At 41.8% G+C, this 16,843-nt stretch overlaps 1 protein-coding gene across 2 annotated transcripts in view; it reads left to right on the top strand.

The window, feature by feature from the left end:
• Positions 1 to 16,843, top strand: part of WDR19 (WD repeat domain 19) — a 127,467-nt gene that overhangs the window by 33,149 nt on the left and 77,475 nt on the right. For both annotated transcript variants that reach the window (XR_007356450.2, XM_048848545.2), the window contains exons 9-14: positions 1,539 to 1,712; positions 7,371 to 7,441; positions 9,776 to 9,948; positions 10,039 to 10,153; positions 10,993 to 11,099; positions 11,585 to 11,707. Coding sequence is in view for 1 of the 2 variants with exons in the window: in XM_048848545.2 (XP_048704502.2) it covers positions 1,539 to 1,712; positions 7,371 to 7,441; positions 9,776 to 9,948; positions 10,039 to 10,153; positions 10,993 to 11,099; positions 11,585 to 11,707 (763 nt within the window). In the remaining variant the exon portion in view is untranslated. The remainder of the gene's footprint in view (positions 1 to 1,538; positions 1,713 to 7,370; positions 7,442 to 9,775; positions 9,949 to 10,038; positions 10,154 to 10,992; positions 11,100 to 11,584; positions 11,708 to 16,843) is intronic.

Genomic DNA, 16,843 nt, shown 5'->3' with positions numbered 1-16,843 from the left:
AAAGAGTGTTTTTAATTTATAAGGAGGGGTCAGACTCAGAGGCTTTCTATGTGAAAGGGGTCACTAGTACAAAAGTTTGAGAACCACTGCTCTATATCAACTGGATCACCCTTGTCCACGTGCTTGTTAACACCCTCAAAAAATTTTAGTAGATTGGTGAGACATGATTTCCCTTTACAAAAGCCATGTTGACACTTCATCAACATATTGTGTTTATCAGAGGAGTGAAGTTCTGGAATAGCCTTCCAAGGGAAGCAGTGGGGGCAAAAGACCTATCTGGCTTCAAGATTAAACTCGATAAGTTTATGTTGGAGATGGTATGATGGGATAACATGATTTTGGCAATTAATTGATCTTTAACTATTCATGGTAAATAGGCCCAGTGGCCTGTGATGGGATGTTAGATGTGGTGGGATCTGAATTACTACAGAGAATTCTTTCCTGGGTATCTGGCTGGTGAATCTTGCCCACATGCTCAGGGTTCAGCTGATCGCCATATTTGGGGTCGGGAAGGAATTTTCCTCCAGGGCAGATTGGAAGAGGCCCTGGGGGTTTTTCGCCTTCCTCTGTAGCATGGGGCACGGGTCACTTGCTGGAGGATTCTCTGCACCTTGAAGTCTTTAAACCGTGATTTGAGGACTTCAATAGCTCAGACATAGGTGAGAGGTTTATTGCAGGAGTGGGTGGGTGAGATTTGGTGGCCTGCATTGTGCAGGAGGTCAGACTAGATGATCATAATGGTCCCTTCTGACCTTAATATCTATGACTCTATCTATGAATCTATGTGTTTGTTGATTCATATTCAATTTGTGATCCACTATAACCCCCAGATCCTTTCAGCACTACTACTGCCTGGCCAATTATCCCGTTTTGTAGTTGTCCATTTGATTTTCCTTCCTAAATGCAGTACTTTGCACTTATCTTTTTACTGAATTTCATCTTGTTGATTTCAGACCAATTCTCCAATTTGTGAAGTTCATTTTCAATTCTAATCCTGTCCTCTAAGTGCTAGCACCCCTCCCTGTTTGGTGTCATCTGCAGATTTTGTAAGCATATTCTCCACTCCATTATCCAAGTCATTAATGAAAATATTGACTTGTACCAGACCCAGCAGGGCTGGCCTTAGGGTTGGGTGGACTGGGCAACAGCCCAGGGATGCCGTTTTAAGGGGGTGTCTCCGGAGCTGGGTGCCTTTCCTTCCCCCACAGTTCTGCTCTGCTGCTGTCTGCATCCACTGCTGCTCCTGCCCTACTCCCCTTCCCTGCTTTGGAGCTGCCCCTAGCCAAGCTGGTCCCAGGAGCCTTCTGTCTGCTGTTTTCCAACAGTGAGGACCTCAATGAGGCGAGGAGACCTAGACACAGGTCCCACCAACAAATATTTTTATATCTGCTGAAGGAGGACTCGGTGCATTTCTCTTTCTTTCTTCAGCAATCTGACTTTCATCCTGTTCAGGAGTTTTTTCTCATATTGTGTTATTGTCTATGCAGCCAGGCTGCCCAGCCATCTCTCTCTCTCTTTAAATGTTGATTTTGCTGTAGGTATGGTGATGGCTACATCATGATTGGCTTCTCACGTGGGTGCTTTGTTGTTATTTCTACACACATTCGTGAGATTGGTCAAGAGATTTTTCAAGCTCGCAATCATAAGGATAACCTAACCAGCATTGCAATATCACAATCACTAAACAAAGCTGCATCATGTGGAGACAACTGGTAAGTTATCATATTTGTTTATAAAATGTCTGAAATAGCAAGTGTCTTAAAGCAAACACTATTATTTATTTTCTTCATTGTTCTGACTTTTGATATCTTGTTTCTTTTTGCTTTTTTTTTTTTAATCTTTCTTTTTCTGGTTGGCTAATGTGATACTTGAATACAAAAGTTTTAGTGACATACTTTCATTACTGTGCGCTACAGATTAGATACAGAATTCCTGTTAGTAGTACTAGGAATTGTTCATCTAATCCACTTCATGTGCTATTGAGAAAATTTAACCCATTTATGGGATACTAAGGGTTGATCTGCACACCATTTTTGTAACAGTATAACGGTATATCTGTTTAGAAACCAACATAGCTAAAAGTGTGGATGCAATTATCCAGTATAAAGGTGTTTATAACAGTATACCTGAATTTACGGGAATAAGCTATATTGCTGTAAGGACTGTTATATCAACTGTATAACTGGGCCCACACAAAGGGGAAGGTTGCACTATTTTTACTGTGTCTATTTTAAAACAAATATAGTGGTACAAACACTGTGTGTAGACAGTCCCTCCATTTGCTTGATGTCTAAACTTGACTCCTTTAGAACAAGGTAAAATGCATGCATCCTGCTCTGAAGCTAAGCAAATTTTGGCTTGGGCAAACCAGTACCTGGAACAGTTTCCAAAGGCTGGGTCCCTCCACTGAGAGACCATGCCACCATCCTTGAAGAGTTTTATCTCAGAAATAGACAAGAAGATAATCTCAATTTCTATGATGAGTATAATGTGAGAGTTGGATTTTCACACTGTGAACAACCAGACAGATTAATTGTTTGCATGTCTTTTATTATATATTTGTACAGCACCTAGCACAACGGAGTCCTGATTATTCATATTTATTATTTGTACTACAGTAGCACCTAAAGACCCTGACCCAGAGTTCTGGGTTGCATTATGTTTGGCATTTGACGGACGGACCCCAAAATGGTGGCCCCTTCTGGATGGAGTTTAGATTCTAACTAAGCTAATGATGGTTGGGGCCTCAGCAATGGCTACTGTAAAGCAAATAATAAACTAGACCTGCCATCCAGGTGGCACAAGGATATCAGTCTTTGGCAGAGAGCGCTTCCTTGATCAATGTATTGAAACCAGAGTGGTAATGCATGCCATTCACATTATGCAAGAACTGAAGGGCACAGTAGTTGGAATCCAAAGAGACAGCACTATTGCATCAACCACCAGAGGGTATAAAGAGCTGAATACTAAGCTCTTAAGTCTTTCAACTTTAGATCACTAGTTTAAATCCATCCCACTTTCATATTCAGTTGTTTCCACATGGTGATTATTCAGTAGCTTAATGAAAATGAGTCCAGTCTCTAGTAGGTGAGGGTCTGACTCACCAAAACCACCACCACATTTGTTACTAATTGGAACCCTTACTGGCAATCTCAGCAGAAAGGCCAGGATTTGAATGGATATGGAGACTGAATGTGATCCCCCTCATTCTTCTTTGAGTGCCTGTCCATATATATTGCACTGTTGATACGTATACATCCCAGGTTTCAGAGTAACAGCCGTGTTAGTCTGTATTCGCAAAAAGAAAAGGAGTACCTGTGGCACCTTAGAGACTAACCAATTTATTTGAGCATGAGCTTTCGTGAGCTACAGCTCACTTCATCGGATGCATACTGTGGAAACTGCAGAAGACATTATATACACACAGAGACCATGAAACAATACCCCCTCCCACCCCACTGTCCTGCTGGTAATAGCTTATCTAAAGTGATCATCAGGTTGGGCCATTTCCAGCACAAATCCAGGTTTTCTCACCCTCCGCCCCCACACACAAGTGGAGGTATTGTTTCATGGTCTCTGTGTGTATATAATGTCTTCTGCAGTTTCCACAGTATGCATCCGATGAAGTGAGCTGTAGCTCACGAAAGCTCATGCTCAAATAAATTGGTTAGTCTCTAAGGTGCCACAGGTACTCCTTTTCTTTATACATCCCAGGCACTCAAGATTGGAGTGTTTTTGGCCAGCAGTGTCCATTGGGGCTGCACAGATGCTGTGAATGTCATTATGCTCACATACTAAAGGTATTACGGGTTTTGCAGGCCTCAGTGCCACTCAGTTCATCATTGCCCATATCTGTGAGATATAGCTCCCTAGTGTCTTAACACAATTTTCAACAACTTTTTGTGGATTGTTGTCTATATTAGTGTTAGTTAGGATAGTTTGCCTGTTGGCAAGGTTTGGTGGTTTACTTCCTTGTTTTCTTTTCATTTTCTCTTTTATCAGGAGCTTCTTCCTAATACTAAGGCTTAGGTCTCATCTGAAGTTGCCTGGCTTTATGTGTTGCTCCTCTCTGTATTGTGAGGTGCCATTATAAGTTAATGATGGGTATCCCAGATGCGTTTTTTGGATGGAGAGGGTCATATCCCTGGTAAATGCAAGTCCTTTTTCTAAAAGGACTTGAAGGCAAGAGAGGCACACCTTAAGCTGTTCGTATTTGACTGCTCTATGCAGCCTGCGTCTGATCCAGGGTGAGGAGAGCCTCCTTTTCCCCAGGCAGGTTTGATTTCAGTCCAGCCCATATGAGTTCCAATTACACTAGTTTGTGGGCCCCAACTTCTAAGACTGTCCCAACTATGGAAGTGGGTAGGACTGGAAAGGTCAGAACCTTGGAGAAAAAGGAGCATTACTCCTTTGGGAAGAGCAGGAGCAGATCCCTGCCGGGAATTCCTAGTAAAAAGAGGTCCAAGTTCCCTTTCCACTCCCAATCTAAAGAGACTCCTTTGTCTGAGTGGAGTACCTCTGGAACTCTGAGGGAGTAAGTTACCAAAACTCTGGCACCGTCTCAGGAATCAAAACTAGCTGCCTCTGAGACCAGAGCATCAGGGGCTACTTCAAAACCAAGTGCTCCGCCATCAACTTTTGCTGCACCAACCCTTTTTGATACCGGTCTCTTTGGTACTGTTTCCTTCGACAATGAGTACTTCAGCACTGGACACATCAGCATAATCCACCTTGGTGTTATCCATCGCCACACTGAGATTACGGCACCACCTTTCTCCATAGTGAAGAAGCATGCTGTATCAAAGGATATTCATGTCCTTATGAGCCAGAATCTCCATTGCTCTACACAGAGCTAAATTTCCTCACCAGAATGACTGGTGGTCATTCAGTGCAGACTGGGTGGTCTGCTCAGTGCAGGTTAACATTGTAACCTAGCACACTAGCTTCAGCAGCCTCCCCCTTAGACGTAGAGTGCTCTTGCTTCTCATCAAATTCCCAGCACAGCAGGGAGGGATCCCCTACATATTCACCAAGGACCCCCTCATTTGATCCTTATGCCTCTGAAAGAGAGTCAAGTGCTTCATTCATGGCTATATCATATAGGGGGTATGTGAATAGACATATGCCCTGGTCCCCTTCTCCTGGCCCCCAGGACCTTTTCCATGTAACATTCCATTATGGCCCTGTTAGAACTCCTGACGTCTTCATCATATGAGGCACCACCCTTCTGCACCACCATCCAGAGTAAAACCTCCTTTCCTGCACCTCCCCAGGGACCTAGGATTTCTCAGCTTGCAGTCCATGATGTTTGTAGGACCTTTTTTGGAAAGGTCCAGATCTTTCAGAGTTTCTACAAGATAGTATTTGCTGACAGAATGAAGGGTCAAGTGATATAAGCTTGGAGTATCCAATTTGATGTTGGGCTGTATCAGGGTCTGATATGAGCTAGCTAGTTTATATCCTCCTGCTGAGATTAGGGCTCTTTCTACAGGGCCCAGGCAGCCTCTGCAGCTTCTTTGCAAACTATACCCATTCCAGACATCTTCAGGGCAGCTACTTGGGGTTCAGTTCATACTTATACAGTTCATACGTCCATTCCCTTGTGGAAGCATTGAAATCTGATGCTTCTTTTGGCAGAACAGTGCTGCAATCTTTAAGTATACTCCAAGCACCCACTTCCTTACATTAGTTTACTGCTTGTGAGCCACCAAAAGTGGAATATATGTAGACAAGCACTCGAAAAAAGAAAAGTTACTTACAGTAAATGGTGTTCTTTGACATATGTTGTCCATCTATATTCTACAACCTTCCTTCCTTCCCTGCTACTGTGGAATCCTATAACACCTAGGTGGTGGCAAAGGAACTAAGTGGCAGTTGGGCACACACTGCCCATTATGCCCTCAGTCCTGGAGCATGTGGACACTTAAGGAACATGTGTGGCCCCAGAAGATACAGCTGGCAAAAAGATCCAATCTCAACCACATGGGGTACATGCTCACCAAGAGTAGAATATATATATGGACAGTACATCTTGAAGGATTCCAGTTACTGTAAAGTAATTTACTTAGGGATAATCCCTCCAGAATAGGGTTGAGGCAAGTGATGCAGCAGGGTAGGAAAGTTCCACAGTGCAGTAGCAGCACAAAGACTTCATGCTCCTGTGTTCTGAATCTAACAACTTTTAACTGATGTTAGTGTTTGTGGTCCAGGGACCAGTTGCTTAGGTCCATGATTCAGTGTTAGCCCATCGGGTGCTTCTATGTGTGTGCATGAGTGTATCTTGACAGAGCCACATGAGAAAGGGTAGTGTTATTTTTCCCATCCTTAAAGTCCTGAATGGAAAACTTCTCTTCCGCTTCTCAATATTTTTGTCCCATGAGAGGATGGATCATTCTCCCAGTGTCCAGGAAGAGCGCTCTATGATCATAATCATGCATCCATATAAGTAACATGATGTCTGTGCAACCAGCCTCAGTATTCAGTGCAGAAACTAAAATGCATACAAGGAGTCAGACACATTTGATTTTGGGACATGATTTCAGTTTAATATTTCTCTAAATTAATTTTTACTTGGCTTCCTATATATACTAAAGTATATAACGTCTAGGTCAGCGCTCTGGCCCGCTGCTCCTGCCAGGCCATGGGGCAGCGTGGCTGGCTCCAGCATAGTAAGGGGATGGGGAGCAGAGGGTGCCGGGGGGCACACAGGGGGCAGTTGGATGGGGCAGAGGTTCTGGGTGGAGGCGGTCGGAGAACGGGGGGGCTGGATAAGCGTGGGAGTCCCGGGCGGCCTGTCAGGGGGTGGGGGCGTGGATATGGGGTTGGGGCAGTCAGGGGACAGGGAGCAGGGGGGGTCGGATGGGTCAGGAATTCTGGGGGGGGCAGTCAGGGGACAGGGAGTGGTTGGATTAGGTGGAAGTTTGGGGGGGCGGTCGGGATGGGGAACAGGGGGGGTTGGATAAGGGTGGGGTCCGGGGGGGCGGTCAGGGAACAAGGAGCTGAGGGGTTGGATTGGTTTGGGGATTCTGAGGGGGGCAGTCAGGGTGCAGGAAGTGAGTGAGAAGGCGGATAGGGGGCGGGGGCCAGGCTGTTTGGGGAGGCACAGCCTTCCCTACCCGGCTCGCCATATAGTTTTGCAATCCTGATGTGGCCCTCGGGCCAGAAAGTTTGCCCACCCCTGGTCTAGGTTGACAGTGTCTGTTTTTCAAAAACTACATATTTGGGGAACCTAAAGCACTTGGCATTCTCCCTTTAATATTTTTTTTTCTCCATAATGAACTTCTCTCTCTTCATTAACTACTTTCAGTTCATGATGGTTAGGATGGTAGTTCTAGTAAAAGTAGTGACTGTTTGTTTATATTTTGTTTTAGCATTAAGATTCATGACCTGTCAGAACTGAAAGAAATGTATGCTATAATAAACCTGGATGATGAAAATAAAGGTATGATAAAGTTTCCAAAGCTGATAGATATTTTGCCAAATCATGTAAAACAGAATTTTGTTTACATTAACATGTTTACAGGGGGGAATGTACAGAGAAGAATATTTATTGAAAAGCTGTATAAATATAGACTATTGTTAACTCCCTCCTTTCCAATGTGTATGTATTATGAGATGGTCTATTTGCCAAACTGGGTATTTAACGTAGCTTTTGGGGGTGGAAGTTTGGTGTTTTTTTTTTAACAAAACACATAGATCTTGTTTTTCAAAACAGTTGATTGTCCAGTATTTTTGAATCTGTAACATAGTATATTCAAATTACTAAAATAATAATGTGTTTATTTTTTCCCGTTTTGCTTTTCTGAGAGGCATGTTCTTGTGCTAAGAGTATGTATATCTCTGGAGCAGGAGTCCCTCCCACTGTTACCTCCTATTTCAGTATTGGATTCATTTATTGTGAATTTCGATAAAATTCACTCTGAAACTAAGACCAAATTAGCGGGTTATGGTCTGTGATGATAAACTATTTCTGTTCCATTCTACATAGGTTTTTATACTTAAGTACAAAGGGTGTGAAAAAATTAGGGCTGTCAAGCAATTAAAAAATTAATCGCAATTAAAAAAATTAATTGTGCGATTAATCACACTGTTAAACAATAATAGAGTCCCATTTATTTAAATATTTTTGGATGTTTTCTACATTTTCAAATATATTGATTTCAATTACAACACAATACAAAGGGTACAGTACTCATATTATTTTTGATTACAAATATTTGCACTGTAAAAAAACAAAAGAGATAGTATATTTCAATTCACCTCGTACAAATACTGTAGTGCAATCTCTTTTATCATGAAAGTTGAACTTACAAATGTAGAATTATGTACAAAAAAAAAACTGCATTCAAAAATAAAACAATGTAAAACTTTAGAACCTACAGGTCCACTCAGTCCTACTTCAGCCAATCGCTCAGACAAACAAGTTTGGTTATAATTTGCAGGAGATAATGCTGCTCATGTCTTGTTTACAGTGTCACCTGAAAGTGAGAACAGGCATTCGCATGGCATTGGTAGCCGGCATTGCAAGATATTTACGTTCCAGATGTGCTAAAGATTCATATTTCCCTTCATGCTTCAACCACCATTCCAGAAGACATGCGTCCATGCTGATGACTGGTTCTGCTCGATAATGATCCAAAGCAGAGCAGACTGACACGTGTTCATTTTCATCATCTGAGTCAGATGCCACCAGCAGAAGGTTGATTTTCTTTTTTGGTGGTTTGGGTTCTGTAGTTTCCGCATCAGAGTGTTGGTCCTTTAAGACATCTGAAAGCATTCTACACACCCTGTCCCTCTCAGATTTTGGAAGGCACTTCAGATTCTTAATCCTTGGGTCGAGTGCTGTATCTGTCCTTACAAATCTCACATTGGTACCTTCGTTGCGTTTTGTCAAATCTGCTGTGAAAGTGTTCTTAAAATGAACATGTGCTGGGTCATCATCCAAGGCTGCTACAACATGAAATATGTGGCAGAATGTGGGTAAAACAGAACAGCAGACATACAATTCTCCCCCAAGGAGTTCAGTCACAAATTTAATTAAACACATTTTTTTAACGAGTGTCATCAGCATGGAAGCATGTCCTCTGGAATGGTGGCCAAAGCATAAAGGGGCATATCTGGCATGTAAATACCTTGCAATGCTGGCTACAAAAGTGCCATGGAAATACCTGTTCTCACGTTGTGGTGACGTTGTAAATAAGAAGAGGGAAGCATTATCTCCTGTAAATGTAAACAGACTTGTTTGTCTTAGTGATTGGCTGAACAAGAAGTAGAATTGAGTGGACTTGTAGGCTCTGAAGTTTTACATTGTTTTGTTTTTGTGTGCAGTTATGTAACAACAAAAAAAAATCTACATTTGTAAGTTGCACTTTCATGACACTACTTTATATGAGGTGAATTGAAAAATACTATTTATTTTGCTTATTTTTTACAGTGCAAATATTTGTAATCAAGAATAATATACACTTTGATTTCAGTTACAAGACAGAATACAATATATATGAAAATGTAGAAAAACATCCAAAATATTTAATAAATTTCAATTGGTATTCTATTGTTTAACAGTGTGATTAAAACTGCGATTAATTGCGATTAATTTTTTTGAGTTAATTGCGTGAGTTAACTGCGATTAATCAACAGCCCTAGAAAAAATATTCTTAAGTAATGAAACTTCGACATGGTCACATTTTTTAAAAACAATAGAATTGTTTGTGGGTTTCACTGACAACCAAGTAGCTATTTTTGTTGTTGTAGTAAAAGCTTGTCAATATTTTAGGTCTAGATCACCTGGCTTGGACAGATGATGGACAGTTGTTGGCAGTGTCTACACAAAGAGGCTCACTTCACGTCTTCTTGACAAAGCTTCCAATCCTTGGAGATGCTTGCGGCACACGGATTGCGTACCTCACTTCTCTTCTTGAAGTTACTGTGGCCAATCATGTTGAAGGAGTATGCTAGCCTATTAATTTTTCACTTAATTAAGGTGTAACTTTTAAATAAGTAATAACAATGAGAAAATTTGGTATGATTTTCTCATAGGAGCTACCAATCACAGTTTCTGTTGAAGTGGAGCCAAACTTTGTTGCTGTAGGTCTTTATCATTTGGCTGTAGGAATGAATAATCGTGCTTGGTTTTATGTACTTGGAGAGAATAGTAAGTATGACTGTAGTTCTCTTATCTTAAAGTATCATATCAACCATTATCTGCAAAATATATGTCCATTTTATAAAATAGGTGTTTTGTTTAACTCTTCTAATATCCTACTTAGTGCAAGGTGTTGTTATTGTATAATCTCATGGGACACCAAAATTCAGGACTGCACATTGGATTCCCAGAATTTGAATTAGTACAAACAAGACATTGTGGAGGCAATTAGAACAAAAATTCAGGGTTCCCAGGATTGGATGAAGCCTTTTATTCTTTATGTCATCAGGTCAAACACAGCTCATGCTGCCTGAAAGTCACTTCCAGATGAAGGTTGTTTGGCTTATGTAAAATTAGTTAATGGTCTCAGTTGATATTGGCAGTCCTAACAGAGAGGCTGAGGCTAAACTATTCTCAAATTCCTAGCGGTGTTCCCTCCAGAGTTTAGATGGTTTTGTGGGGCAGAGTGGAAAAGTTTGTGCTATACCTGTTTTTTTAGGCAACAGACTTAAGTCTCGGTACTTGTCAATCCAACATCTTTTATGAATAAAAAGATTACTCTAAAGGGAAAAAGGTCCAGCATAGATGGACTAACTGTAGGTTAGTGAGGTTTTGTTGGGGAAAGAGGGTCCCTTTTAACCCTTAGTAACATAAGGATGCAACTGCTGTCTCATAGTCTCCCATGTTTCTGTCAAGAGTTCCTCCTACTTCTCCACATTTTACTCCCCTGCCTATAATAATTAGATTATTATGAATTACTCAGGTAGGTAGGAAGAACATAAAATGGACCATGCACAATTTCTTTTTTTTTTTTTTTTTGCCCCTTCCCTTCCCCTTAAATTCTGTAGGTGTAAAAAAGCTTAAAGACATGGAGTATCTGGGGACAGTAACCAGTATATGTCTTAATTCTGACTATGCTGCTGCACTCTTTGAGGGTAAAGTCCAGTTGCATATGGTAAGTATACATAAGATTTTGAACTCTGAAAGGCCAGCTGAACTGAGGTGGCAATAGACTGAGGAAGAAATTGTGAGTCCTAATGATAGCAAAATTGGTCTGAGTGGAAGTTAGGTGCTGAGTGGGTGAGGAGATGTAACTAACTGAGGTAGAGTTTAAAATCTTCCAAAAAAGTATTTTAGTAGCAAACATGAGAACAACAACTGAGTTACAAGTGGCTTGCAGAAGTGTACATTCTGTCTTGAAGTGGCAGTGGATGAGAAGAAAGTGCTAGCTTATGAGGTGTTTAACAAGCTTTCTTTGGAAGCTCTGTATGAGGTCTTAGGGGAGCAGCTAGTGGTTTATAAGTGGTACATATGAAAGGGCAAATCTGAGCTAGTTATAACAACTAAGGTAATGCCTTAGTGTCAGTTTCATACAGACAAAATTCATTAATATCTCACTAGTGGTGGTGATTTTAGTTTTGCTTATTCCTTATACTTTAGATAGAAGGTGAAGGTTTGGATGCTCTGGAAGAACGAGAGACTCGACTTTTCCCAGCGGTGGATGATAAATGTCGAATCTTGTGCCATGCTCTTACTGGTGATTTCCTCATCTATGGTACAGATGTAAGTATATTACTTGTTTCAAATTCTTCTTAGATTCAATAAGTTTCTGGTTTTGATTACTTGGACTATTTCTCTTCATACAATAGGCATAAAGTGTATGGTTCTGCTATGCAATGTACCAAGACTTACTTTGTATGCAAGCTATATTTTAGGCAAACAGAGACAAAATTTTAGCCAGCTTCCTGAATTATTTAGGTCTGTGTGTGATGCAGTTGCACTGGCACATTACAATGGTTCAGTTGGTTTTGGTTGATGCTCAGCTTCGTAACTTAAGGCCAAGTCCTGCTTTCATTGAAGTCATTGTCAAAACTGCTATTGAATTTATTATTATTACACTGGTGCCCAGGGGTATCTATCAAGGATTAGGTCTCCATTGTGCTAGGAGCCTTACAGACTTGCAGGAAAAAGATAACCTAGATTATGAGGGATTATTATGTGACAACTGCATAGGAGTATCATCCAACACATGCCGTCTCCTTTACAAACATAAAGGCACAGTTTCTGCCTCCAACAGCTCACAGTCTAAAAAGATACACAGAGTGGAGGGATTAACAGGTGCCCTCTGGGGCACCTGGCATTGGCCACTGTCAGAAGACAGGATACTGGGCTAGATGGACCTTTGTTATGTTCTTATGTTACCACAGTAATGATTAGCCACATCCTAACCTATAAAATGATTTTTAGTTTGGTTGGCTTTGTTTATAAATTGTCTGTATATCTAGAGTTGCCCCTCAACCTTGCACTATTAATGAGAGAGTTTCTTGTAGACATTGCTTTAGAAGTGTGTCTTCACAATGTGTTACCCCCCAAAATCAGACTCCGTGCAGTGGCTTGCCTATATCAGTAAATCAGGTTCTCAATTTGTCTGGTTTTGGTAGGTGAAAGGAGGTGAGCCACCCTAAAGGAATTGCCAAGATTTTACCAGAGGTTTTTCCCCTCTGACCTTTGGAAAACTCCCCAGAACAGGCTAACTCTGTTGACCTTTGGGAGTACACAGATACAGCTATCCACTCAAAGGATTGACACTCGGGCGTAAGTTTTGAAAACAAAAATATTCTTTATTTAATGTATCAATGTTCTCTGATACAATAAATCTTAAAAGCATATATAAACAAAACAAAACACAAATTCTGTTAGCAAAAGTATACACATCAAAGTACCCAATACTGTAGTACCATCCAACTGGAAATATATTTAAGTGGTTACATTCTACATGCAGTGATCAGTCACATGTAGGATGCTGAAAGCAAGTTCTTACTTAAATATTAAAACTGTATACATAGTAACAAACATACATACACAAACATCCAACTTTATTATCTCAGGCATTCAGATTCATATATCCTGTTTTCTCCTTATACCATGGTCGTCATGCTTACTTTTCCGCAGTCTTCTTTCCCTCAGATCCATCAAATGGTCCTTCTGTTCTGTCATAGTTGCTTCTTAGCTGCTGCTGCTGTCTTTGCTTCTCTGCTACTGACTCTGTAACCCACACACCTCCTGGGTGTGGTGTTTTGTCCCATCTAGTAGCACCAAGGTCTCTTAGAGAGAGAGATAAAATGAGTCTGCTCTACAGCCTTAGCTAACAGCTAGTTCGCTTTTAGCTCATTCAGTAGAGGCTCATGCACTAAGCTCTAGAGGTCCCAGGTTCTATCCCTTCTGTCGACTTTACACCTCTGCATGATTGCTTGGTCTGCCACAACAGCTCCCTAGCCCTGTTCTTCCCTTCTTTAGTGACTTCAGCTCTCTTCCTGCTTCTTCTGACTTCTCCTGCTGACAAACTCTCTTCCTTCTGCTCTCTCATTCCAATGTCTCTGACAATGACCAACACACACACTCAAGCATCTCAGCTTTCTGCCTTATACACGCTTTTTGGCCTATTCTGATTGGTTACTTCCTCAGTCCTTCTTGTTAGCATACCTATCCTCCATTCATCTTTAAGCCTACTCTGATTGGTCTGTTCTTATAACCCAATCATAGCTGCTAAATGCATCTATCAATCAACGCTGGATGTGGTTGAAAACCTGTGCCATGCTCAACTGACCCCTCCCTTCAAGTTTTGTAGTGACCTTTATCTCACCGCAGCCTGCCAGTTTGCTATAGGCCAAATTGGTCCAAGACCACCATTTACTCTGGCTTAGATTACCTGTTACCACCATCTTGTTGTCCCTGGCTGTAACCACTTAAAACTGCCTTTCTTAGTTATTAAACCCTTATAACTATGAACACTTATACATTTATATGCATCTTAACATTAGGATTCACTGTTACCACTCCAATTTTTACTAATTTAAATAAGTTTAATTTTGATTCCTCCCTTGCTTCAGCTAGTGATGGCAGGGCAATGTTCTTAATGCTGTATTCCTTACTGTAGTACGGTAGGCACTCACCGCCATGGCGCCTCCTGCTGTTGTCTGGGAATTAGCTCAGTTCCAGCCTCGGAGTGCCTCCTGCAGGCTGGTGTCTTTCTACCGGTGCCTGCTTCATCCTGCTCTCCACCACTTATCGCACTTCAGCCCCCGCGTTCCTCCTGGACTCCGGTGCCCCGTACCTTGGGGTGCTGCCCCTCAGCAGTGCCCCCACACTCTGCGTCTCCCCTACCCAGGGAATCCCAATCCCCTCATCCCACCTTGCCTCAGTGACCCACTGCCAGTCCTCATCTAGCCCCTTTCCTCAGGGCAAACTGCAGTCTGAAGTGGCCACTCATCAGCAAGGGGGTTTACCTGCTGCCTTTCCAGCCCCAGCTGCCTCCCTGCAGCCCTAGTACCTCCCCTGCCCTTTAGCAAGGCCTCATCCTGGGGACTCACCAGACCAGAGCTCCTCAGCTCTGCCTGCCTTTCCCCAGCCCTGCTCTGCCTCAGGTACCCTGCTTGATCTCCCAGGCAACCTGGTCCTCTCTGCTCCTCAGCTGGAGCAAGAGTGTCCTCTCACTCCCTCAGTCTGCCCTTTTATCAGGGTCAGCTGGACCCTAATTGGGTGTGGCCACCCAACCAGCCTCCCTTGGCTGCTTTTAACCCCTTCTTAACTGGAGTGGAGTGACTGCCCCACTACACTTACACAGAATAGAGCAGCTGAAAAATCTCTTTTATCAGAGGGATTTGAATTAAGAGAGGGTGGTGGCTTTGAGGACAAGCTCATGAAATGCATTTAATATGTTGGGAGTGATGGGAAATGCAGTTTTGAGAAAGTTCTGAGTGGACATACAGTGTGTGAAGGCTGACATCATTGGTGGAGGGGAAGGAATGGAAGAAGCACCTTTGAAAAATGAATGAAGTGATAAACAGCTACACATCATTATCTGGGCTGGCATCAGGTATATGAAAACCAAAGGATGTGTTGGCACAACCCACAACTTCCTCACAATTTTTAATGTAAGTTTTTGAACAGAAGTCTAGAAACTAGAATAACCAAGATGATCAGGCAGAGAGATGAGAGAAATTACAAGCAGTAGAAAGAAAAATTGTCTGGCAGTTGTCTGAATTGTTTTCGTTAGAAGATTATTCTGGACTCATCAAGAATGAGTAGATTTGGATTTTTATCCACTGGTATTTTTTAATGTATGTACTATACTCTTGCTGTGTGGCTGTAGCTCATCATCATAATAGCAGATGTTGTGCATCTGGGGTTAAACTTCATTTCAGACTAGCAGCAGCACAGAGATGATATACAGAGATGATATACTACTTCCAAGAAGAAGTCTTAACCATATAACTAACTAGAACTCATATGGAACGGGTCCCATATGAGGAGAGATTAAAGAGGCTAGGACTTTTCAGCTTGGAAAAGAGGAGACTAAAGGGGGGATATGATAGAGGTATATAAAATCATGAGTGGTGTAGAGAAAGTAAATAAGGAAAAGTTTATTTACTTGTTCCCATAATATAAGAACTGGGGGCCACCAAATAGAATTAATGGGCAGCAGGTTTAAAACAATTTAAAGGAAGTTCTTCTTCACACAGCGCACAGTCAACCTGTGAAACTCCTTGCCTGAGGAGGCTGTGAAGGCTAGGACTATAACAGGGTTTAAAAGAGAACTGGATAAATTCATGGAGGTTCAGTCCATTAATGGCTATTAGCCAGGATGGGTAAGGAATGGTATCCCTACCCTCTGTTTGTCAGAGGATGGAGATGGATGACAGGAGAGAGATGACTTGATCATTACCTGTTAGAAAGAAAAGGAGTACTTGTGGCACCTTAGAGACTAACCAATTTATTTGAGCATGAGCTTTCGTGAGCTACAGCTCACTTCATCGGATGCATACCGTGGAAACTGCAGCAGACATTATATACACACAGGGATCATGAAACAATACCTCCTCCCACCCCACTGTCCTGCTGGTAATAGCTTATCTAAAGTGATCATCAAGTTGGGCCATTTCCAGCACAAATCCAGGTTTTCTCACCCTCCACCCCCCCACACACAAACTCACTCTCCTGCTGGTAATAGCCCATCCAAAGTGACAACTCTCTTCACAATGTGTATGATAATCAAGGTGGGCCATTTCCTGCACAAATCCAGGTTCTCTCACCCCCCTCCAAAAACCACACACACAAACTCACTCTCCTGCTGGTAATAGCTTATCCAAAGTGACCACTCTCCCTACAATGTACATGATAATCAAGGTGGGCCATTTCCAACACAAATCCAGGTTTTCTCACCCCCCCACTAACACGGCTGTTACTCTATTACCTGTTAGGTTCGCTCCCTCTGGGACACCTGGTATTGGCCACTGTCGTTAGACAGGATACTGGGCTGGATGGACCTTTGGTCTGACCCAGTAGGGCCATTCTTATGTTCTCATGTAGAATATGCACTCTTTCAGAAACCTCTTTTTTTTCTTTCCTCAAATCTTACCTGCTGGTTCAAAAACCCTGGTGTCAACCACAGTTGGAACTTTTGCAAGACTGTAGACAAGGTTTAAGACAGTAAAACTACAACATGTCTCTCTGAGTCAAGTTGTTTCTGACATTTATATAACTTCCCTTTAAAACATCATGTGCAGTTGTTAGTACATTTTAAAACTGTCAGAAGAGCTTCTGTTCCTTTATTTTATAGTAGTGATATTATTTCCACTGTAAACCATAAAGTAAATAATTTTCTTGTTCAATTTATCAAAGAAAAAGTTTTGAAAATGT

The sequence above is a fragment of the Caretta caretta genome, chromosome 4 (genome assembly GCF_965140235.1).
Source record: "Caretta caretta isolate rCarCar2 chromosome 4, rCarCar1.hap1, whole genome shotgun sequence".
NCBI lineage: Eukaryota > Metazoa > Chordata > Testudines > Cheloniidae > Caretta > Caretta caretta.
The sequence above is the reverse complement of the archived record's forward strand: the minus strand, read 5'-3'. Positions and strand labels throughout refer to the sequence as shown.